The 24,981-nt window shown below is 42.6% G+C and overlaps 1 protein-coding gene across 1 annotated transcript in view; it reads left to right on the top strand.

The window, feature by feature from the left end:
• The window catches only part of ehbp1 (EH domain binding protein 1), a 124,746-nt gene that overhangs the window by 78,434 nt on the left and 21,331 nt on the right, over window positions 1-24,981 (top strand). Inside the window, 7 exon segments of the mRNA XM_063875343.1 lie at window positions 1,935-2,082; window positions 4,603-4,676; window positions 4,678-4,885; window positions 6,797-6,951; window positions 11,453-11,591; window positions 12,070-12,170; window positions 14,169-14,292. Coding sequence (XP_063731413.1) covers window positions 1,935-2,082; window positions 4,603-4,676; window positions 4,678-4,885; window positions 6,797-6,951; window positions 11,453-11,591; window positions 12,070-12,170; window positions 14,169-14,292 — 949 coding nt within the window.

Genomic DNA, 24,981 nt, shown 5'->3' with positions numbered 1-24,981 from the left:
GGTGTGTTCCCTTCTCCCTGAGGGCATCCCCTTGGGCTCTCTCTCCCTCTCACACTCACACACACATTCACAGAGTGCATTAGGGTTGCTGTCATTTACAATACAGCCCCATTGTCCCAGCCTAACAATGGCTAGAAACAAACAATTGACATGGAAATGGAGAGATGTAGCTCATTAGCGGGCGCTGCTTGTTTTGTTAATGGATAAATGGGTGGCTTCAATAGGCCAGCCCTAAAACCCCTGCCTCAATATGGAGAAGCCTGATTAACAGGAAACCACAGGGAGGGAGAACAGTGACGGAGAAATTCAGCTTCACTCTCCCTTGGGTCATATATGGTTGTGTATATTTGGGAAGGGGGTGGGGTTGCAAGGTGGAGTTGTAAAGTGTGTGTGTGTGTGTGTGTGTGTGTGTGTGTGTGTGTGTGTGTGTGTGTGTGTGTGTGTGTGTGTGTGTGTGTGTGTGTGTGTGTGTGTGTGTGTGTGTGTGTGTGTGTGTGTGTGTGTGTGTGTGTGTGTGTGTGTGTGTGTGTGTGTGTGTGTGTGTGTGTGTGTGTGTGTGTGTGTGTGTTGTTTAAGACGAGTACAAGTTAGTTTTGTTCGTGTGTCTCTTTACTTGTTGTAACAGAGGCTTAAACCACGCAGGCATGTTTCAAAATGCTATTTTTTTCACAGTTTCATACAGAATTGACTTTCAGCTGCCACAGCTTCAGTCTTTGAAATAACAGGACACAACAGCCTGAACATTTTTTAGAATCAGCTTGTGCGTTTAAATGAGAAAATAAGCAATGAACAGCATAAACAAGACACTCTAAAACATCTTGAAGTAAGATATGCCCCTAAGCTAGCCTCCCACTTTAGGATGGTAAAAGTGTGTGTAATATTTAATAAGTTAAAAGTAGAGTCTTGAAATCAAATACAGCATGTACAGGTAGGCAGTGCAGTGAGATATAAACAGATGTAACAGGATCTTTATTTCTGCGTGTTTACCGTGCGTACCTGGGACCTGTGCATTCAGTGTGTGCTTGGTTTGGTCGTCATCAGTTAAGTGTATGTCAGTTGACTTCACATCGGTGTGTGTGTGTGTGTGTGTGTGTGTGTGTGTGTGTGTGTGTGTGTGTGTGTGTGTGTGTGTGTGTGTGTGTGTGTGTGTGTGTGTGTGTGTGTGTGTGTGTGTGTGTGTGTGTGTGTGTGTGTGTGTGTGTGTGTGTGTGTGTGTGTGTGTGTGTGTGTGTGTGTGTGTGTGTGTGTGTGTGTGTGGTACCCGGTGCTATCGCTAAGATCAGATTGGATTGGCCTGAAAATGGCATTTCTGCCATTACTCTGATGGTGACAGCCCAATACTGTGTGTGTGTGTGTGTGTATCTATACACTCCTTAACATCCATTTTCATAGAAAACATCTTATTTTGTATTTCGTGGTCGCTTGTGTGTCTGTGAAGGTTTAATGATGTTGTGTTTGAATGAATAACTATATGGTGGTGTCTATCTACAGTGTGCATTCATAAAGTAATGTTGTTAAGAAGCTGGGCTGATATAGAGCCCGATATAATCCAATATATTCTTTCTGAACGTAACTGTGTTTGGTCCACCTCAGGCTGCTACAGTTCCTGCACATTTGTTTTGTGGTTGCGTGCGCTCTCTGCAAACCTGTGTGTGTACTCAAATATTGTTTATGAAGTATTAGTATCTCCACTAAGTGTCCTCTCTACCAGATCATGTCCTTTCACTTTCAAGAGTGTCATTGTTAGACTCTTCGTCCTTTCAAAAGACATTTAAAAGCTAACTAAAGTTGTTCTTGATATGACACTTCATTGAAGATTAGGGATTTCATTCTTTATGATTTCTTCTCTGGATGTCATAACTTGTACCTGTGAAAGAGGGACTGAAACGGTTTCTTCACATTTTTTTAAATTAATGATCTATTTGTGTGTGCAGGAGCGCGATGCAGAGCGGCGGAGGCAGCTGAGGGAGCGAGCCCGGCAGCTCATCGCTGAGGCTCGATCCGGAGTCAAGATGTCCGACATGAGCCTGGACGCCTCCATCACTGACAGAGGAAAGGGCGGCAAGACTAGCCCTGCTGGAGGTCAGCACACACACATAAACTCGTACCCTTTATGGACACCCAGCGTTTTTATTCACTCGTACTTTCAAAGTTCTGTAATAAAGTTCTTATATAAACAAACACACTCGCCCACAATCATAACTCTCCCTAATACTCAGTAACAATAACACAAAGGAAACATCCCGCTGCTTTCGACATACACTCACTTTCTTCATCCACACATGCTCCGACTTACACATTTCCATTATGCTCTCTAAAGGGGTTCTACCTAATCCTCAGAGAAAAACAAAAATGTCATTTGACGACGGCCATGGGTCTAAAATGCACCCCCCTCACGTTCAGAGCGGACATTTACCCCGCGACTCTTCCCTCGTCTGTTTCGCCCAGTAATTGTTAATCAACGCAACACATTGTGCAGACAAATTATGCTCAAAATAACAAACACTTCTAATAATGGCTTGCAGGGGAAGCGAAGGCAGCCGTGTACATTTCCCACTGCGTTTCATTTCCTTGAAATTGGGGCTATTATGATAATGACCATTATTAGGACTCTAGTCATTTGTTTCAGATGCCTACACATTACACCCCTCTTTGAGTCGTCCTGTTCAGGTAGATCCCGTGCGCTGAATGGAAATGACAGTCGAGCAGGTAAAAGGTGATGAAGAATGTGAGAAGTTGAGGAAACATTATGAGTATTGTGATTGCGATAAAGGTGAGGAAATAACGGTATTGAAATTAAGAGAATGCAAACATTGAGACGTGGCCTCTTATTGGTTAAGAGAGGACAAGTACAGCGGATGAAAGATTACTGACATTATGAGTTAAGCTATTACTTATCTTCTCGATTAATGGGAATAAGATAATTGTTATATATTGTCAACAAAAAAAATGAAGTAGGCCAACATTTCAAGGTTGCATTTCTAGTGATGTCTGAAAATGTTACTGTTTTTCATTTTACTAGAATATAAACCCAGAAGAATATACATTCCTATCGAAGCTTTAACAAGAGAATGTTTGGTCAATTTCTCTCTAAACGGCTGACTTTTTTCACTTTCTGTCAATCAACTTTTAGATAAATCCACTGATGGTTGCACTTTTTGTGACGGGGTTATGTGTAGAGAGACAAGGAGAAAGATTAACAGGTTCATAAAATAAACGGAGGCCTGAGAGGTGGAGGTTTCCAGAGATGGGTGATGAAATCTAAAACTTCTCAACCCTGAACATCAAGAAGATCAGCGACTTGTTGGGTAAAATGAGAGGAGAGACAGTGAGAGGTAGAGGAGCACTTGATTTATTTGCTCTTTCAGCTTTTCTGAATTGGGCTAATTGTTGATCTCATTAAAAATGGAGTTGGAGGAAAGAACGAAAAAAAATAGGAGGAGGTGAGGAGAAGAGAGAAATGCTGTTGGCTGTGATACACAAGGGCTGCCGAGCAGAACGGCTAATCCTAGCCCCCACACACACTCTCTCTCTCTCTCTCTCTCTCTCTACTCTCTCTCTCTCTCTCTCTCTCTCTCTCTCTCTCTCTCTCTCTCTCTCCTCTCTCCCACAACACCATTCACGGTCCTTTAATGCAGCTTGGGCTGCCCCCTCCAAGTGTCTGCCCGCAAAGAAACTTTCCAAACTCCATCACCATGGCGTACCATTAATTAGGCCTCAGCCAGCCACGCAGGAACAGAGCTTGCGAGCACGCTTCGCGTCGCAGCTAGCAAATTAGAAAAACCAGGAAATGCTGTTATTTCACTTCTCCGTCCTCCTCTCTTTGTTCCCGGCCTCTCCACCTACCAAGTAGTAAACAGCAGAGGAGGGAGCCTGCAATGTCAGCCGCTGTTTACTGATTGTTTTGTTTTAATCCATGGTGGGTTATCCATGCAGCTCAGGACTCCATTTGAGTTTCTCCTAAATGTTTTTCTTCTTCTTTTGTTCCTAATGTGGGGACACTGTTGTTTCCATTGAGCCCCTCCGGAGACTTAATGGAATATGTTGCTTTCATGTTTTGGTGGGTTTTGTTTGCCCCTACCTCTTTTATCTGGAACAAAAAAGCAGGCAACAGATCTTTGAAAGAAGGGAATTAAACCGAGGTCTCGCTTTTACTTTGTGTGTCAGATATTTGTGCGCTGATGCATATAAACCTATTGACAGACAGACGCCAATCAATCACAGTGCCGCCTTGACTCTCAGGTGGAATCTAATGCCTTTGATTTATTAATCAGGTGCTCAATTGAATGCAGCAATACAGCAAAGAAATGCCTTTGTGCATAGGGTGGTACTTAATCTGCAAATAAAACAAGAGTCATTATCATATCGAGTGTGCTGGAATGTTTAGGGCGAGAAAACATTATTTATTTGAGAGAATTATTAAGTAGCACTAAATTGGGTCATTTAAAAACATACTTTTCAACAGATTACTATTAACAATAACTAACCAACACCTTTTTCTGCACTTCATTTGAACCTTTTCTTCTTTTAACACCTGTCTTTTTTACCCCTTCTCTCCATAACCCACTCCCTTTCTCTGTCCCCTTCCTTCCGCACCCACAGATGTTTTGGATGGAGTGGGAAGTCATCTTGAGGATGATGGTGGTGATGGTGAAAGGGGTGAGGAGGAGGAAGAGGGCAAGGGTGGAGCAAGAGCAGCTCCATCTTCTTGGTGGTGGTGGTGGTGGTGCTGATGATGGTGATGGTGACACTGATACTGTTGCTGCCACATCTGCTTCTGCGCTGGCTACTAACCCACTGCCTCTGGAGGAAAATCGTGCAGCCACCTCCAGCTTCCCCCTGTGTCTGGAGCTTACTAACCCAGACTCTGAGCTAACTTCTCTGGGTAAAATTCACTGGCTGTGGCTGTGTGGTGCTGCATGGTTCACGGTCTTGTTTCTAACTAACTCCTTTACCTGTCTGGACTTTCTTTCTTTGGTGTATTTTCTAAATGGTTCACTTCTCTCAGACATACAACGGCGTATCAGGGACATTGTGGGTAAAACAATTTGTGAAGGATAGGGTAGGGGGGAATAGTCTGAGATATCAAATCTTAATTTCAATGTTTAAGGGCTTCCTTTTACAGGCACAATTCTGCATATTTTACTGAAATAAATGGGACAATTCATAAGAAAAAAACTACTACATTTATGGGAAAGACCTTAAATATATTTGAGATTATATAAAGTCTTTACTTTGCAGGAAAAAACTCAAGAAAGTATAAAGTCGAGAGAAAAGAGCCTCATCACTGTACTTTGCAAGGTTTGAGTAATCTAATCATACATTTAATATCAGAAATATCACCCCGATGTACTAGCTCCCTATTTATTTGGATTTGTTTTCCATATAGTCACTTATATATAGTTAAACAGATCTTTTGATGTTCATCTCGTCCCAGTAAGCACGCCTTTTGAATTTAATTCTAGCATTAACTCAAACGTAGTCATGTTAAAAACCCTTCCCTCTAAGCTTTACTCACTCACTTCCTTACTCATACTTCAGTTTGTTTGTTTTTTTAGTTTCTGACTGAAGTGCATGCTGTCTATCTTTCTGTTTCCTTGCCCCTTCTGACCCCTGCATCCTATTGGCTCTGCACATCGGAGCTTCTCTCAGGAGGAACTAGTTTACAGTGTATATTTATAAAGTGCAGCCATATTGTTGTTGGTGTTTTTTTGCTTTCATGAGAAACTTCTTTAAGTAGTAATTAATAAATTGAAAAGTGCTCCCCTGACAAAAATAAAATCATATCTTCAGGAAAGCATTTGCTCAAATCTTCAGAGGTAAACTAATTAGTTTGTTTTTTATTTTATTTATTTTATTTGCTTCCTCAATTTCTTGCTGATGTGAGATTGGTGAGAGTACAGTGAGGGACCAGAAGAAGCAAACATGAAAACAGAAAAATGCTTTCTGCAGCTTTGAAGTGCAGTATCTCTGCGCTATTTCCTTTTTTCTGCGTTTGTGTGTGTTTTGCTTTTTCTTCTTTGTTGGTAGTTTTTTAAGAAGTCTTGAAAGAAATGGATTTTGATGTTAATTCAAAAGTAGCTGACTGCACTTCATCCTTCTCATGTTTCCCCCTAAATGTTCAGTTTCTGTCATCACTTTCCTGCAGCAGGTCATTCACCCCACTTCCTGTATCCTCATATGTGTGTTTGTGACAAAGTTCAAGAGAGTGTTTGGCATCTTTGTGTGTGTGTGTGTGTGTGTGTGTGTGTGTGTGTGTGTGTGTGTGTGTGTGTCACAGAGGGAGGTGACACATGAAACAGTTGCTCTCCTGTTCTTTCATCTTGCTCAGTGCAGTGGTTTGGTCTGGCAGTGGTTTCCATTCCCTGGAAAACGAAGCTGCATGCAGCTCCTGGAAGGCAGAGAGAGAAACAGAGAGTAGGGAGGAAGGGGAAAAGGAAGGATGGAGTTAAAGGAAGTGAGGAGGTTAGGTCTGATGGTTAAATGAGGGGAGGGAGCTGGGGAGAGATTTGCCAGATTTGGAGAAAGTAAATATGAAAAGTGCTGAATATTATTTTGAATAAGTATAAAGAAATGTTTCCACTAATGTACCTGCCTGAGTGTGTTCATGAATGCATCTTAATAGTCTTCTTTATTCCTGTTTTTTCGTACATTTTGTGTGCACAGTATGTGACGTGCAGTGTTTTTTTTGTTACTTCTAACGTCTGAACTTTATTTATATTTTAATGTCTGATTGTACTTTTGATATTTACATGCAGCACCCCGTTTGTACTTATTTCTGTCTTGTTTTCTCCAGGCACAAACAGTAAACATGTGGACCTGAAGCTGAAGAAGCTGGTGGAGGACAGCCCAAGAAGATTCACCTCCCCTTCATCCCCTTCCTCCACGTCTTCCTCATCCTCACCCACCGCCTCCTCCACCTCCCCTGCCAGCCCTGCAGAAGGACTGGAGGTAAAATACACACTCACACACAGTAGATAACTATTCATCTTGATCATATACTACAATAAAAGTTGAAATGAACAGGTGGTTCATATATTTATTAATACTGTGGGCAGGAAATAATTGAGAGACTGGATGTTTTTGGTTAAGTTACCTTACATTTCTGCTCCTAATTTACTTAAAAAACCCAGTAGGAACCCTTTCTTGTCTCACTCTTTATCTCTCTGTATCTCTTTATTTTTCTGTCTCAATTCTTTTCCCTCCACACCATCAAAGGGTCAGTCCAATCAATCAGGTCCGATTATTGACCCGGTTGTCAGCCAGCTGACCCCTTTGTACACATCAGTCAGTCGGACCACTTCATGTAAGACCGTCGCTTATCCCTCTCGTGTCCGTATGAGTCGGTTTAAATCCACAGAGAAACACACACTGTCATCATAATGCTCTACATAACATGCAGCAGTCCCTTCTATTGACTATGACCTTTCCACACAGTCGCTGTGTGTCAGGAGGTGGAGGAGAGGTGCTGCTGCATGTGTGTATCTTCTGATGTGAATATTGAGTCAACAACAAGTAGCAGGCCGGTCTTAACATCTGTTTAATTGATTTTGAATGTCAAGTGGAATAAGGTGAGTGTGTGTGGCTGTCAGTACAAGGTAAACCCTCTGTGCTTATGGCGACACAGGGTGTCTTTGATCATCGATTCACATAAACACCCTCTTGGGTTCAAAGCCCGAAAGGCTTAGTGCTTTATGGCCAGAGGAACGTGCGTGTGTGCACGAGTCTCCACTTGACCCTCACAGAAGTAGAATCGCCATTTGGTTGACACCTATCCGAAACACTGTACCCAAAAGTGTGTTCAGTGTCTCGTTCTGTATTATTTAATTTGAAATCCTGGCAGTGAACTATAAATTCTCCCCTGTCAGAAAAATCTTACACCTTTTCTGAGTGTAAGAGTGTTTGTGGGATGCTCTCACCTTCAGAGCTTCTTATAAATCATTACTATCAACATTTTACAGCCAAACCACCACAGAACAAATCTCCACAGAACTATTTTTGATGGAGAACTACAAATGTGTTACTGGTGCATTTCTGGGGGGTTTGTGTTGAGAATAATAGCATCACGTTAGTTAGATTATGAACCACAGTGTCGTCAAATCCAACCGATTGATTCCATCTGGTTTTGAATAGGTAGTTTGCACATGGACTAAAGGTATGATAGCTGTTTTATTTTAGGGCTGGAGGGGCGACAGGTCAGATTTTTATGTCGCTTTTCTGGAAATAGTATCGTTCTTTGCATTTGATTGGGTTGTTGAACAACACCAGACCCCTTAAAGATGACCTGATCAGGTTCTCTCTTAACTCATAACTTCCAGAGCTTATGAAAAACATTCACAGTAGTCTAAACAACCATTCTTCAATATCTCACTACGTTATCAACTGTATTGCAGTGAGCTTTACATACAGAGAAGGATCACTTTTTCTCAGATGTTTTTATATCATTATGTCGGTCATATGAAGCAGATGGCCTTACATACAAAGGGAATGACTGATGCACATTGCACATTGTGCACGGCTATCAGAAAACAGTGTTAAAAAAGCTAAAGGTAATTCCTGCATATCAACTTAATCTCAAGACATCTTGATCATTTTTTATAACATTCGATCCAAGTAGGATTATATGTAGTGTACTACTTCTCTAATGTATTTCCATTTTGGTGCAGATAGTACCCAACGCCATATTAAAGGGAATGTACTCTGAACTGCTAAAACTAATCAGATCTGCGAATCCTAGCTTTTTAACAATCAATGTACGCACATAAATAGGTTTGTGTGTGTGCAGTTGTGTCACTTTTTCTGTCCTTTAAAACCAACAAGGATAAACTGTCTTGTCCCGAGAGGATTGGGCATCCCAAAAGTCCTTCAGGCAGGGGAACGACCTGCAGGAACATCACACACACACACACACACACACACACAAACACACACACTCTCTCATTAGTGATTGTGTGTATGCGCAGCCTCGGTAGCGCACGATAAGGACATGCGACGCTCAGCAGACTGCAACGTTAGTCACGCTGCCCCCCCCCGCAAGCACATTCACTCATACACCAAAAGCACTGAATCACCACCGCGATGATAGCAGCGATAAGAGATAGGGGGGGGGGGACACCCCAATATCTGGCTGTCCCAGAGAGTAAAAGAGAGACGAACAGAGGGGTAGCCAATTGGCTGTGAGTGTGTGTGTGTGTGTGTGTGTGGATAGTTTTTAAAGGGCCAGTAGAAGTGTTCATTATCACACTGGTGTGTTAACCTCTGGTTGTAGTCCAGTGAACGTGTCAGGTTCTCAACAGTTAAACAATAAGTGATAATTGGGTGTTCGGCCTCAGGGTCCTAATCAGTCTCCCCGGGGATTTACTCTCCTGCTAAATCAACAGTTCCCTGCAGATATTGCAGGGGCTTGCAGTTTTCCAATAGTCAACTTACTGAAATACTTTAAAAACACAAATCCTTCTCCTGGATATATGACAAGGACAGCAACATTAATCCAATAAATCCTTTGACATCCAATTAGCAGTGTTTGTTACACTGTTCCTGCAAACAAACATGGGAAATATTCATAATATTGATGGACTTCATCCACGGCAACTTATTGCACTGTGACTTTGTTCAGTGGGTGGCTGCAATGGCACTGAAACTCTGAACCCTCACAGTGGTTTAAAATGTATACTATACTTTGAGTTCCTTAATCAAAAGTTCTTGTGTAAATAATTGTGTTGAATACATTGCCAAAGCACACAAATAATTGCTTAATCACTATAAAGAGAGCATGACCTGATAAAACAGAATTGGTTTGAGTGAGTTCATCTTATTGTTTATACTGATGGGATGTAAGCAGTAACCCAATCAAAGGATGCACACGTCTGTATTTCAAGTGTGTTTCATACGGAAAAGACTGGCCTTCTTCCAAATAACTGAATTTATGTGAAATCAATTGCTGTTCAAAGATTTATTTTGTACTAAACATCACATTTTGTGTCACTTTTCATTGGAAAATGGAGAGATCCAAATGAGTGTTATTCAGGTATTAGAAGCTGACAGGCAACCTTTAATGTGCTGATGTTTTCTCCTCCTCACTTTTCCTGCATCAGTCATTTAAATGTACTTTTCTGGGATTCCTTGTGCTGCCATTAATGTTAACATGCACACACACAAACAGAAGCCTCATGTTTTAAATGGTTAATTGGGCATTTTCTATATATGGGACTTCATTAACAAAAGTCCCTCTCTCCTATTTGACTTGACATCAGGTTTTAAGTGGCTGGCAGAAGCTGTCAGACTAATAGAGGAAACAAAATGAGAGCAGACTAATTGCTGACATTGTTTGAAAGTCAATAATCTGAAGCTAAACTATCAACTCTTGTCTTCAGCGAGTTCCCCGCCCCCGCTGTCTCTATTAGCTCTCCTCGCTCCGCACGCCCTGCCTGACTATCTCCCTCCGTCTCAAGCAGTGGAACATGTTTGCTCTAATTGTCGACTTTATTACACGTTTCGCCGTCTTATTAGCGTTGCCACAACGTCAATCTCAGCCCGAGTCAGTTTGTTTTCCACTCGGCTTGGCATATTTGGAGGCCTGGTAATAAAGTATTTCTGCACGGCGCTCTTGATAGTGGGAGCAGAGCGTGTAGCTTTTGAACACATGTTCACTTTGAAAACAATAGCGTTTTTTTTGCATTTTGCATAATCTGAATATATTTTCTGGCTCTGGGTTTTGTTGAAAGTCAAGTTAATTGCCTGCTTTTTGTCTCTCTCATGAGTGAAGGAGAAAATGAGAGTGTGTGTGTGTGTGTGTGCATTGGGAGAGAGGTGTTCAAGCAAACCACAATGAAGCTAACATATCAACTTCTACCAGATTTATCTCACGGCATGTCACTAAGTGTGTTTGCATTCGCTTGTTAACATGTGCACTAATGGGGTGTGTGTGTTTTTGGTCTCAATAATCACAGAGGCTGTGAAATGCTGAACCGGCTGCCTAATAAAAGCCTGAGAGCAGATCTAAGTGGCTGGTATAGGCTGACAGAATAATAGACGAGATGTGGAGAGGCAGAAGACTAATCGCTGACTGTGGTTTCAGAAGAAGTCAATAATTGGAAGTTAACAAACTCCTTCCATTTGAGTGTGGAAAATGACTGTTAGTATTCATTTGATCTTTTATAACAGCCGTAGTTTGGAGTTTAACTCTATTTCTGCACCTATTTGACATACAAACAAATACTTCACTGGCTGTACATGTACACTATTGCAGTGAGATGTATTTATGGCACCATTTCTGATTGTGCTACTTTTTGCAGATCATCCCAACTCTCTTATGTGTTTCAAGGTCTTAAGAGAATCCCCTTTAATACTGTATTTCAGCCTAATTACCACTGTTAAACATACTTTCATATTCCTGTGACATATAGCATCAACAGTAATCAATGCTTGACCTCATGTCCTCTGTGTTTGACAGAATAACGCTGAGGAGTTGCGAGCAGAGCGTCTGCGCAGAGCGACCGAGAGGTTGCGGAGCCCGGTCGTCTTCAACAAGGATTCTGCCGTCAGGAAAACTCAGCTGAAGTCCTTCAGCCAGTACGTGGAGAGCAGACCAGGTGAGAGACAATGCAACACACACACACAGAATGCACACATTGTTTACACAGTGTGGGCACACAGCAGCACATACAGCTAATTCACACCTCAGAGAGGTAACTGCTGGCTGTGCAGAAGCTCAGCAATGATTCAGTGTCTCGTGTTTGAAACCGGCTTTGTGTAATACAGGACTTTACTTTCCTTTGATACTTCTAGCTGACACTAAAGATGATGACGTCTTGTTTTAAGGAGATCAGGCCTTAGGAAAATAGTCCCAAAAGTAATAGCATTAATGTAAACTTTAAATAGTCTTGTGATGACAATTCGTAGTTCATTATTGGTCTAGAAAGTCACTCTTCGTCTCCACTAACAACTTGGAAATCTAAGCATGTTAAACAACATGTGTTTATTATTATAGATCAATAAAACAGCTAAATGAATTAAGATGTAAATCTCACTCTGATCCCTCTTTCTTTTTCCCCCTTTTTCCACCATCAGAGGTGAAGAGACAGAAGTCCATTCCTGAGGATCTGAAGAAGGCTGAGGAGGACCGAGGCTCACCGACGGATCTCGATATTCGCCGACCATTTGAAGAGGAGGTTTGTCGTTGTTATTCTATAGCTTGGAAAATAAGGGAGTTATTTGTAAGGTTGCATCCCTAAGTCGGCTTTTTATTTCCTCTTAGGCAGCTTTCTTCCTGTCTCTCCTTGAATTAGATACATCTATCGCTGAGTTTTTGCTTAAAAGTCCCTCTTCACCTTCTGCACTTCTCCTTCACACACACACACACACACACACACACACACACACACACACACACACACACACACACACACACACACACACACACACACTTTACTCTACTGTTCTCCCTTCCCAGAGATACCCCAGTATTGATCTAACAGACTGCCATTTTAATTATAACAATGCTAGATATAAGCTGCCATTTAGAGGTGTGTGTGTGTGTGTGTGTGTGTGTGTGTGTGTGTGTGTGTGTGTGTGTGTGTGTGTGCCTTCGTGTCCTTCAAGTGCTCACACACACACTCCTCTCAGCCTCTGTTTGAACTTGTGTGTACAAAGACTGTGTCTATAAAAGTGCTATTATTTCAATGAGTGTGTGTGAGTGTGTGTGCCACAGGAGACCACAGGGTGAATCTCTTTTTTGCAAACAGCCCTCTCCTACCCTCGACCCTAGTCCCCCCCCACACACACACACACACACACACACACACACACACACACACACACACACACACACCCTCCTCCTCCCAGTGCCTGGGCCCCAGGGTTAATGGGTGTTCAACCTTTCCATTATCCCGATCAGCCAAGAATTACCTGCTGAATGATGTTTGCATTAATATAATATATATGGTAATTTCCCTGCTCTTAATTACGGCTGGGCCGAGCGCGGCAAGGGGAGTGGGCTGATCATGTGTAAAATTGATTTGCCAAGGAAAAATATGGTGATAGAGCGAGAGCGCGCAAGGAGGAGGAGGGAGGGGGGCTGCTGGGAATCAACACACACATGCACACATCACACGTGCACCGAGACACACACACACACACACACACACACACAGTGAAGAGCACAGGAAAAAGTGCTGGCCTGGGTGGAATAAAAAACGTTCTCTCTCCTGCTCACTAGCTCTCCTTCCCATTAAGAAAAATGAAGTGCATCAGCAATAAAATGCAGATATTTTTTTCCGGATGCATCCCTCAGTGGTGAATTTGAATAAACATTTCCCTCACTCAGAGGAGCTTCTCCAGAGAATAGCAAGCAGTCGGGAGACAGAGGTGAAGAGGGGTCAGAAATGGAGTGTGTATTAAGTGCCTATGGTTATAGAGTGATGGGGGTGTGTGTGTGTGGGTGTCGGAAGTGTACTGTGTGAGTAAAACTAGCTGAGGTTTAGTTATAAGGTACTGTGGAGACATTTAAACTGTTGTCAGTTAAGACTATACAGCAAAAATAATTATTAAAGATGACATTTTTCAGTTTAGTCAACCTAAAGCTGATTTATTTTCAGACATTTTTCATCTTAATATCCAGAGCAGGAAACTAACTAAAAAGTTAGCTGTGAAGGATGAAAGTGTGGAGTCACCATTATTAGCAGAGTATCGATTGATTGAGGATTTGATGTATTGTCTATAACTAAACAGTAAGCTCAGTGACTTCAGTATGTCTTCATTAACTTATTCAAAGTATTGTGCCATAGTAGTTTAGAAGAAAGGAATTTGAAAATGACCAAACACACTCAGATGAAACCAGAGCAGCAACAGTTAGACCGTAAGCTGCTTGTTTTATCTCCTAATGTGACAGTCAACTCTTTCCTGGCGTAGTTTTGTTGTATGTATTGATTTGTGGACACACTGCACATCTGTTCTTCCTTTTTCCCTCTGCTTTATATCTCCTCGTTTCATTTATTTGTGTACCTTTTTGCTCCATTCCTTCTCTGTATTCCTCCCTCATCTGTCTCATCCCTCCATCCTTTTTATTCTGTGTCTCTGTTTAATGGTATATCGCGCTACTCTTCCTTTTCTCTCATAACCATTCTCTCTCTCCCCCTTTCCTCTCCCCCCTCTCTCTCTCTGGTTGACAGAAGGCGTTCAAAGACACCAGTCAGTATGTGGTTGGGGAGCTGTCTGCGCTGGAGAGCGAGCAGAGGCACATCGACGCCCGAGCAGCTCGCGTGGAGAAGAGGCTGCGCTATCTCATGGACACAGGTACCCCAAGCCCAATTACACTGGAAAAACTGTTTTGGCAAATTGAGCGTACGCACGCACATACACACACACTCAGGGAGTTTGTGTGTGTTTGTGTGTGAGAGAATCTTTGAAGCCCTCCCCTTTCGGTTGAATGTTGCACGATGGAACGCTGGGTGGATATGAAAGGGAGGAGGAGGAGGTGGAGAAGGGTGTGTGTTGGGAGGGAGAGTAGGAGTGTGTCTCGGGGATGGGAGAAGAAGGGAGACCTCTCTGGGCTGGGGTGATAAGGGAGCCCTTCATGGGGGAAACGATAACTGGGTGCGATATCGGAGCCCCAGCCGAAGTCTCCGCTGCAGCCGCCTGCCAGCCGCGGCCCAGCCAGCCAGCCTGCTCACTATTGAACAGCGCGCTGAGCCATGCACGGCTACACACACACACACACACACACACACACACACACACACACACACACACACACACACACACACACACATGTTCCCTCCTTCCCCTAGTACATATCTGGCCTTCATTGATATGCTGTATAAGGAAAGACGGGGGTGAGTTAAAGGGAGAGGCAAAGAAATGCAAAAAAAAAGAAACACGAGGCAACACAACACGAGCGCTGACACAGTTCACAAATCCACGACACACAAATGCTTACACACATATAAAGTGCAATCTGGTTACAGAGCCAGATTTGGAAGGTTTTTATTTAAGATTTGGCCGGGGTTAAAGCCTTGTTAAGACATGAGACAGTGTGCCGAGCCAAAAGAGGGGCCTTGGCTCCGTTAAGTCCCTAACTGAAATTGGAGAATAGCATCCCATTTGTGATACTAAACCTTCCCATTCCTCGCCCAAGAATGGCGGGGAGAACGAGAAAGCATGCTTCCAGGAAGTGTAACATTTCGCAAGTGCTCTGAGTGTAGCTACAGTATTTCTTGTCGTAATTTAGGAGCCGCTCTCATGCTCTTTTCTGGTGTATCAGTGCCCACCTCAGTGGATTTAGCCCCCACAATCCTAAAGAAGCAACACAGGGGACGGTAGAAGAGGAGGCTTTTTTAAGAAAAGGAAACTGGGGAGGTGGGATTTGCGCTCACCTACCCCATCCCATTTGGGTCCTCATATCAAGACTATCTCTTCTCCATTTGTTGTGTTCGCTTTCCTGCTTTCCGCATCCCTCCCTACCTCCGTGCCCTCTCCCCCTGTCGGAGTGCATGCCATTGTGTCAATCTGAAGGGCTGTTTTCTCCTTCTTCTTCTTCACCCACTGATAAACCAGCTGCTAGCCAGCAAGGCGCCAGGTTATTTACTTCCAAACACCTTCAGCCATAAAGATTCCTCTCTATATAGTTATATAAATATATACTATATACCTGAAAAATATGATTCACTAGAAAAGGAAGAGGGTGACAACGAGCAAAATAATAAAAGGATATCAAAGAAAACTCACCTTAGACCATCAGTGGGGAATGAACTCTGGAGAATGTGATTTCCAAAAGTCGACTTCTCGGTCTACATTTGTCAAGTAACACATCTTGCAGTTTATAGTTACCAACAGCAATGAAACACTAACGGTAACTGTGAGGCAATATTTAGGACTCGCCTAGAAATGAGTTCCCGTATGAAACTGGCTTTTTGTTGCAGCGAGGGAAATAAAAGTTGCCACATGGCATTAGACACCTTGCTTACTTTCTGAAAGTGCATTTCTGTTTCCATATCTCATTCTGCAGTACTTATCCCAGAGACTCATCCAATAGGTTATGGATTGTGCCTTTAGGCCAGGCGCTGGAGGCATCAGAGCGAGATGCGCCGGTGACAGGTGCTAACTAAAGTAACCTTTATCACCCTCAGCAACTGAGGTCACCTTTCTATAGGCTGTCATAGATGATAGATATTTCTCTCTGGACCACAAATGTCTGATTGAAGCTGCGGCTGATTGGCTGTAAGCAAAACATCCAGTATTGATCCATCACATCTGACTGGTGGCTGCACTTTTCTGGAGGACAGGGTGAGAAATGACCACCAGCTACCAGCAAATGTTGATGTGTTTACTCTACCAAGGCCAGCCAATGTCGAGGAGTCATTTCTCATATATAATTAGACGCTTGGTTCAATTTAGGGACTTACAAAGAATCGGTGCCATTAGGGACACTTCACAGAATGTTACTTCTTGATGAGCTTTATTTGGTTGCCAATTAAAAAGTTGTGAGACAGTGTGTCATCCTTAGTTCTGGACCATGTATATTTAAACTATATCACCTATTACAAGAAACTCAGTAGAAAAAGTAATTGTAGTGTATTTCTGCTCTACATAAACACACCTGAGACAGAAGTTGGGCTTTTGTGAGCAATCCTTTTTTGAGAAAATCCTGGACTGAAATCCATTTTGTCTCCACTTTACATAATTTTTATTCAGCTGGAGTTCAGATGTGAACTAGACAAAGGATTATATAATTAGGAATTGAGTTGAAGTAGAGGTACAGTGAAGGATGGCTGTCACAGAAAGGAAGTCATAGCAGATTGTAGGAGCTCTTCTTAAAACGAATGTTCTAAAAAAATGACAAATTGTATTAATGTCCTTCATGACTATTCTCAGTTTCTCATCGATCCATCTGGTAAATAGTATCCATGTAGATCACACCCAGAACTATGTGCAGTTTGTTCCTGGACTCTGTAAGCTGGGTGGAAGTCGTAGCAGTGTCTGGGATCATATGATTCGGACCTCTTGAGTCGTGGTGTTGTGGCAGTGCTGCAGGCCTGATGGGCGGATGTGAACAGACAGAGTGACTGACCCATGACTGATTGTTCATCTCTCTGCTCCAGCAGCAGAAAGCCTGGGAAGATCCACTGTGCTCTGCTGCGCCTCCGTATCCCTGCTTTGATATCACATGCTTTTGCTTTGTCATCCCCTTGTCCTTTTTCCTCTTCTTTAAGTCTGTCAATCTGCTTATATGTGCATGTATAATATATGGAAGGAAGTCTTTAGTGATCTATTTTTCAAATTCGTCCTGTTTTTGGTAACTTATCCTGTTTATATTTCAATATTTTCCTTATTTCCACTCATTTTTTAACTCTCTGCTCCTTTGGATCCCTTTCTTTTTGCTTTATTACTTTTTATCCCTGCGAATCTCTATTTATTTCTCCTTTCTCTCACCCCTGCTCTCCCTCCTTTTCCACACACCCCCTCTCCCCCCCCCTGGTTTGGGCACAATGCAGCTTTCTGCAGCATTTTTCTATTACGCCGCGGCACTCCCTAGATGAATCCCAAGTAATTGGGGTGGTTAATTTATTTACTCAGAGGCAGTTCACAGCACATTAAATAATAGAGATAATTGAACAAGAATTGTCAAGTGTCTTCTGATATCAGACACATTACAGGAGGGAGTGTGCATAAAACTCCATTTCTATGCCTCCATTGTTTATGGTAATTAAGTACACAGATTTATTCCTTGGTTGCCTTCCAAGCTTATGGCAAGCGCCATTGTTGTCTTCTATTAATATGTAATCAGTAAATAGTTTAATTTTCTAATCTGCGGTTGGAGAATTCACTTTCTAACAACTCTTAATTACTGCTGGGCTCTAATGAGTCTCGCCATGCCGACGCAGCCAGCCAATCGGAGGCCAGGAACGTGTCGGGGGGGAATTTGAATTCCTGCGGCGCCCCCCCTCGACTAATGAACTTGTTATTCTTGCACCAGTGGGAGCACTGTCCTTCACACATGCAGCATTAGGAGAACGTTCACCTCCTGCTACAGACCCAATATTTATTCCAGTTTATTGAATATAGGAGACGAGTGCTTTCAGCAGAAGTTGTGTATTCATTACACCAGAATATTATTACATGACTGTCTAACTTGTTTAATTATCATGCAACATTTAAAAGCAGGCCTGCACAGAATGAAAAGCCTAAACTGTAGATGCAGTCTTTAATATGTCTTTTATTACCATGCAAATTGTCCTCAGAATTAAGATACCATTCAGCGTTATTGTGTTTCTGCCAGCGCTTGTAATGCTGCTGACCTTGGCATTGTTAGTTTTCTAAAGGTATTGTTGCACAGGAAGAATATATCAAACACTCCTTATTGAAAATTCAGCTTAAGGTATGAAGAAGCATTCAAATGCGTCTTGTAGCCTTGGCAGAAAATCCCCTGTCCCCTGTTTGAATATATCTCAACCACCCCCTACCTGGCCCCTGCACCTATTTACACACACCTCCCATTTCAAAGAGCTATATAACCTGCAACAATGGACGCAATTATCCAAATAATGGCACTTAGCCGCGCCACAAAGCTGCCTCTCACCTACTGCGCATTTGATAAGAGATAAACAAGCAGGGAGAGGAGAGAATGAGTTTTAGCTCTCCCAGATTAACATATGTTTAAAAATTGCTCTCGAAGCCGATAAGATTGACACAGGGTTTTTATGGCGCGCGCTCCTTTAATCTGCCTTTGTGTCTGCGAGTCGACGAGAGGAGAATGGCAAAAGGAGGGATCCGGCAAGAGCTTAATGTACTTTAACACATGCAGCATATCCCCCTCAGTATCTGAGAGCAGGGACAGGACGGACTGTCAATGACTTGGTGTGTGATTGTGTGGAGGATTGCAGGACAGCTCGTCCACCTGTGGCTCTAAATCACAAGGAGGTGATGATTCATGTCATATATTTACTATAATTATCAGTGTCATGTCTCAAAAATTTAAATCTAAAGACTTTGTATTTATATACCTCCTTTTATGTTTAATTCTCAGCTAATATAGTTCACATTTCACTCAGATGCTCTCTGTGTTCCTGACTCAAACGGTGAAGGAGTGCAGGCATCATTGTGTGTTATAATTCCTCAGCATCAAGTGAGCCGGCCTCTCACTCCTTTTCCCAGGCCTGTCGCCCTAATCCAGCATTGTGGCAGCAGCATCTTATAGTTTGACTAAAGATGTAAGCTGAGCTACGTGAGTGGCATAAGGGACTCCAACACACAAACACACACACACACACACACTCTAATATACGCGTGCACATCAAGCCCTGCCTTGTCTCGTCGCTGCAACACAAACAGCGTGTGCAGCTTTAAGTATATTATCAGAGCCAGTTCTTTCACAAACGTATTGCTGAAGAAGCTTAACATTAATTATTGTAACTTTGGGCAGATTACATCCGTGGCCGCCTTGTAAGCGCAGGCAGACTCATCTTGACCTCCTATACGAGAGCTTAAAGACACAAGAATGGCATTTTACCAACTTTAATGGGATAACCAGTCTAATCTTTCAGCACTGACAGAAGAAAAAGTGTTTAGACTATAATACCCTCCCCAGTTCACAGACTCAAAGATGGCGGGAGAGAGGTTTCGGTGTTGGCTTTAATCAGCGTTCACTTTGTTTTTTAGGTGCTACAATATCCTCTGTGTGAAAAAAGTTATTTGCCGCCCTTTTGAAAACAAATCCATTGACATTGAGCTGCTGCCAATAAAGGTAGACTTGGAAATAAAGACAGGCTACGCTGAAAGCTAGTCAGCTGGATTGTGAGTGAAATTGATGAGCAGGGAGATAGTGTCTGTTGTTTATCCATAATCACACACTCTAATTTATAAGCTGAGGTCATGGCAGCTGAGATAGACAGCAGCAGTCTCTGTGAAGCCTTTGGTCCTTTTCCTTGTTTTTGTTGTCAGGGTCACAAAAGAGCACTCACTTTCTTCCAATCGAACAGTTTTGTATCAGTGGAATGTGTTTGTGGTCATCTCAAATTCATTTCAGGAGCAAATGCTCCGATCTTCCCTGTGGGGGGGGGCGAAGAGACATCTAGGGATCACTCCTTTAAAACCCATTGCCTTTTTCTTGCCTTTGAGGGTACAAAACAAAGGATTTGAGCTTTCTGTTTTGTGTGGAAAATGTGTGTGTGACTCCAAGGTTCATCTGGGTCAGAACACAGATTAACACCCCCAACACACACACACACACACACACACACACACACACACACACACACAAAAACACACTCCCATTCCCGCTCATGCCCTTAATCTCCTCGGCCATTTGAATGTTTGAGCAGCAAAACAATTTAATTAGTCAACTTGCAAGGACCCTGCACAAGCGACCAATGCTGAGCCCCTGTCCCCGCCCTCCCCTCCACCCCCAGTCCTGCTCAGTGACACCACCCTCCACTCCCAGATGTGCACCGCTTCTCTTTCTTTCTCCAGCTCGGTGTCGGCCTTTCATACATTCTTTAACAGTGGGGATGAAAAGGGGGATTTTTAGGAAGATTAGGGAACGGGATCCTCTGAGCATTGTCTGAGAATCTTCAGATAAAACAAGCTGGGTGGATGGAGTCAACGTGGGGGGAGAGGGGAGGGGAGGGGGATGTAGCTGCTAGTAACGTCCCACAAGTTAAACATGCTAAGATTGCTTACTCATTCGTCTGTTTTTATTTACTTCCTGCTTGATGGTTTGGCCCCTTGCTTTTATTTATAATTGTTCCGTTTTCTTCTCAATCAGTTAAAGTTATAACTGACTCCTCCTCCGATGAACATTTCCTCCAGAGGGGTGAGTAAGTGGGGAGGGTTGTGGCAGAGAATCGGGAGGTGGACAATGGCCGCTTATGATAATCTGCTCTTTATTGGAGCATCCCGCCAATGCTTTCATCAGCCGCCTCTCTGCCGGAGACCCCATGCAGCAGCCGCTCCAACAGACCCCGCTGCAGGCTGCCAAACACATCGTCACAGACACGCATATACACACAAAGAATACACACACACACACACACACACACACAAGTAACACATTCACAAACACTGTTCTGCAGTGATGCATGCAAACACTTTATTGTCTTGTGTGCTGTCGCTTCAATCCTATTTCGTATAAATTCATTATAACGGTTCATTTGTTGGTTTGAAGTGAAGCAGTCAGGTTTTAATCCACCTGTTTCCTCCACTTTTACATATTTGTATTTATCTTGCATCTCTTAGAAGACTCGACAGTTAAAATGGCAGATAAAAATAATCTCATTTAGCTCCGGGATGTTTATTAGTCTTTGTTGTTTGTGTTTTATGTAGTAGATTATTTTTTAGTTAACAAACTGCGACCTCAACAACATAATTGAATTTCAACCTTGCAGTCAATTAATCAGGGCTTTCTTATGCTAACTGATGTGGTGGCACTCCACAATGCAGGTTAATGACAGAGGTTTGGCCGGTAATTACACCATTCACTTGCTAACACAGCTGCTCGCCATGCTACCGTTGTCATCACCCCCCCATACACACTCCTCCCCATTTCCCATTGTAATGAGCACTCCAGGCTACAAATACCAACAGCTGTCTTTCCCAATACATTTCCATTTAAATATCTATTTAAACACAGCAATTTTGCATGTGTGTATTGAGCCAGTGGCAGTAACAGCCTGGTGTTTGGTGTCAGTTGTAATGTAATGCTACGCCACAGTGAAAGGATTTATTTGACACATTTACAAACACATTAGGGACAGTGTGAATTAGGGAGGATATCAAACCGAGGACTCATTTTTGATCTACAGAATTCAGGGTTTTTTTGTAAAAGGATAGGACTGAGCTGCTGCCCTTCAGCAAACCTGCAAGAGAAAAGGAAACAAGATGAAGAAGGAAAGGACGCCGTGATTGTGTAACAGCGAGGGGGGGGGCATGGAGATGTAAGAGGGATGACTAATGTTGTTAGCAGAGCCATTACTGGTCCGCAGATTAATTCATCAAGCAAATTCAACGTTCACCCTCTGCCTCTTGTCACAAGGCGTGTAATATGACACCCCTCAAATTTGTTCTAACATCTACCCCAGGGGGGGTCGAGCTGTCCCCTCCTCACACACACACACCCTCCTTCTCTTTGCTAATGGAGCAGGCGGAGCCACTTATGCTAAACAGATTGCAGCTGTCTGTCAGCAGGTTGGGGGTGGGGGGGGGGGGTTATCAGTGCTCTCGCTCACATACTCACACTTTTTCATTCAGAAATTTCTCCATCCCCCCTTCTTTCATTTCACTCCTTAACAAATACATATAAATGCATGACAAGTGTATTGACCTCTGAGTGAGCCCCCATTAAAGCTCAATGAGAGAGAAATCTATTATAACTCCAGCCAAAAGTTAGGCTTAGATTCAGACCGGTTTTATAATTCTAATACCTTTTTTCTTTAACCAAAAACTTTTTTTTCAGAAAACCTTATTTTCATGTAACAAATTAAGACAGAGAATTTAAATTTGAAATGTTAAACTACCTAGCCAGACAATATCTTTGATTTAAAACATGATCAATCATCATCAACACCTTAGTATTGCATTTTGACACCAAGCCTCAGTGTGTATTCCCTGAAAGTGTGTTAAATGCGACTCCCGCCCTGAATCCGAAACCCTACACATGCATGCTGATGTTTGTGTTAAACTGTCCCAATTAACAGCGTCAACAGGTACCGAGGTTTACACTAGCACTAAATCAACTCGTGTTCCTCCGCCCCTCCAAGCTCCCCAAATGGTTCACACCTCAGTGTGTGTGTAAACATACACTCAGGCAGCTAAACCACCTGGCTTAACCCTTAGCTTAGCTCCACAGAGCCCTGGCTTATCTGCACATTTCAACAGGGATTCCACAACTCTGCTTTTAGCTCTGGAGTAGCATGTGGCAGAGCGGGAGGCTTCAGGGTTCAGCATGGTTTATAGAAATGAGAAACAAGTTGCCATCTAGAAATAAAGGGGAGCGAAATATTTCGCTTTCAAAAGTTTCCTCTCTTTTTCGCACTGTTTTTTTTACTGATTTAGTTTTCAGTTGAAAGCTTCACGTTATTTATTATGATAGATTCCACCTTCTTCTACATGTTTCTCTGGATAGATTAGAGTTTGACCAGGGCTGTTTTTTTATGGTATAAGTTTTTTATTTAGTCTTTGAATTTCAAGGGATTCAGATTCTCTTTTTTTGGGGGGGATTTAGGTTCCCAATGTTGATATCGACAGAAATTGAGTTTGCTATCCATCCCTTTTCAGTAGTTTTATACATTTAATTTGACAAATACTGCCTGAAAATGTTAAACAAGTCATGTTGGTTTCTCTAAAGCAGAACCGGTACTTCACACATTCTATATTCGTGTTGGAGAATTTTAACTTTAAAAAATGCCGTCTCAGTTTAATGTTTCAGCAGCCAAACCAAATAAAGTGTATTCATAAATATTTGTTACTTTTAATAATGTTCTGAGCAGAGTCCAGCTAGATGGCATTGCAGACCCCCCTTCATCTCTCTCCTGCTAGTTGTACTGATTATGTAAAGAAGAAAACTCCCCCCAGCCTGGCCACACTCGAGTAGAGCAGTCAGAGGAGAAAATGAACCCAGGGCCTAACAAATACATGAAGGTTCGGTTTAACTAAATCCCACAGATAATGGCTACTGTGTCAAAGACTAAAGATAGCGGGAGGGGTGGAGGTGATGGTGGTGGTGATGGTGGTGGATGGAGAGAGGGGGGGAGGGGGGGATTACTCTGGCGTTTTGCATCAGTTGCTTTCAGCTGGGTGGCCCTGCTTGTCAAAAAAAGAAGGGAAAGACGGAGGGAAAGAGAGAAGGAGAGAAAAGCATTTAACGCGGCACATTGAGAAGAAGAGGGCTCTTAATGCCATCAAAGCAAGGGGAGAAATCAGCCATTAATTTATTCTGGCCCTCACACACACATTCAGGCAGGGGGGCCGGCATGGAAGTACACACACGTGAACACACACACACACAGTGACCATGTACACCACTTCTGTTTTTTTCTCCAATTGTAGATCATTTCAGTAACATCTGGTCCACGCCAGTCCTGGTAGCCCACCAGGACCGAGGTTGACAAAATATATCCACTGACCCCCTTCCCTGTGTGTGTGTGTGGGGTGCGTTTAAGCACACACACTTTAAATGATTTGTGTGTGGATTGAATTATAGTCCTGACGTGAGGAGAAATTCTTCACCCTTAGATTCAGAAGGGGGGCGGGGGGCAGATGACTGGGCTATTCATTGGCTGATAAGAACTGATGGGGAGGTTAATAAGCTACACACCCAGGTCATCACAGGCTTTAACTGGGCTGCAGAGGAGAATGGAGCACGATGATGATGATGATGGCGTGGGAGTGTAAATGTGTATGTGTGTGGCAGGTTGTAAGCCCGTGGAGTTAGGAGGAGTGCAACTCTTCAGTATCTGTACTCTGAAACACCTTTTGAGGCCCTTAAAGAGTAACAGTGTGTGTGCTTAGTAGGTAAAGAGGTAGTTCTATGACATGAATGTCCTTTAAACGCATCTTGAATGATGATGCATGCATGAATCTGAAGTTTGTTACATTTATTAAATTGGTAGATAAAGTGTGTTTGCTGTAGCTGTAATCAGGATGGAAGCCGTTTCTCTTTTATTGTTTTAATTGATAATAATAATAATAATACAATTATTCAATCATCTGAACATTGGAGACTTGTTGCTCCTTCTATTACACTTAAATGTCCCAATCATTAATCTCTAAAGTAAGTCTATAATAAACAAGCCACATTTATCCAAACTTTGTCTTGATGTTTGTGTGTGTTTGTCTGGAAGTGGGAGAATTTTCTTACTATTTATAAATGAGAACGAAATGAGTTTGAGTGAAATATCTTTGTGTTAACGGTCAGCTTTATATTAATTGAGAATAGAGGATTGCACATTACATTATTAATTGTATTAACTATACAAAGTATCACAAAAGGAA

The sequence above is a fragment of the Eleginops maclovinus genome, chromosome 22 (genome assembly GCF_036324505.1).
Source record: "Eleginops maclovinus isolate JMC-PN-2008 ecotype Puerto Natales chromosome 22, JC_Emac_rtc_rv5, whole genome shotgun sequence".
Taxonomy (NCBI): domain Eukaryota; kingdom Metazoa; phylum Chordata; class Actinopteri; order Perciformes; family Eleginopidae; genus Eleginops; species Eleginops maclovinus.
Note: the sequence above shows the minus strand (reverse complement) of the source record. Positions and strands in the feature narration are given on the sequence as shown.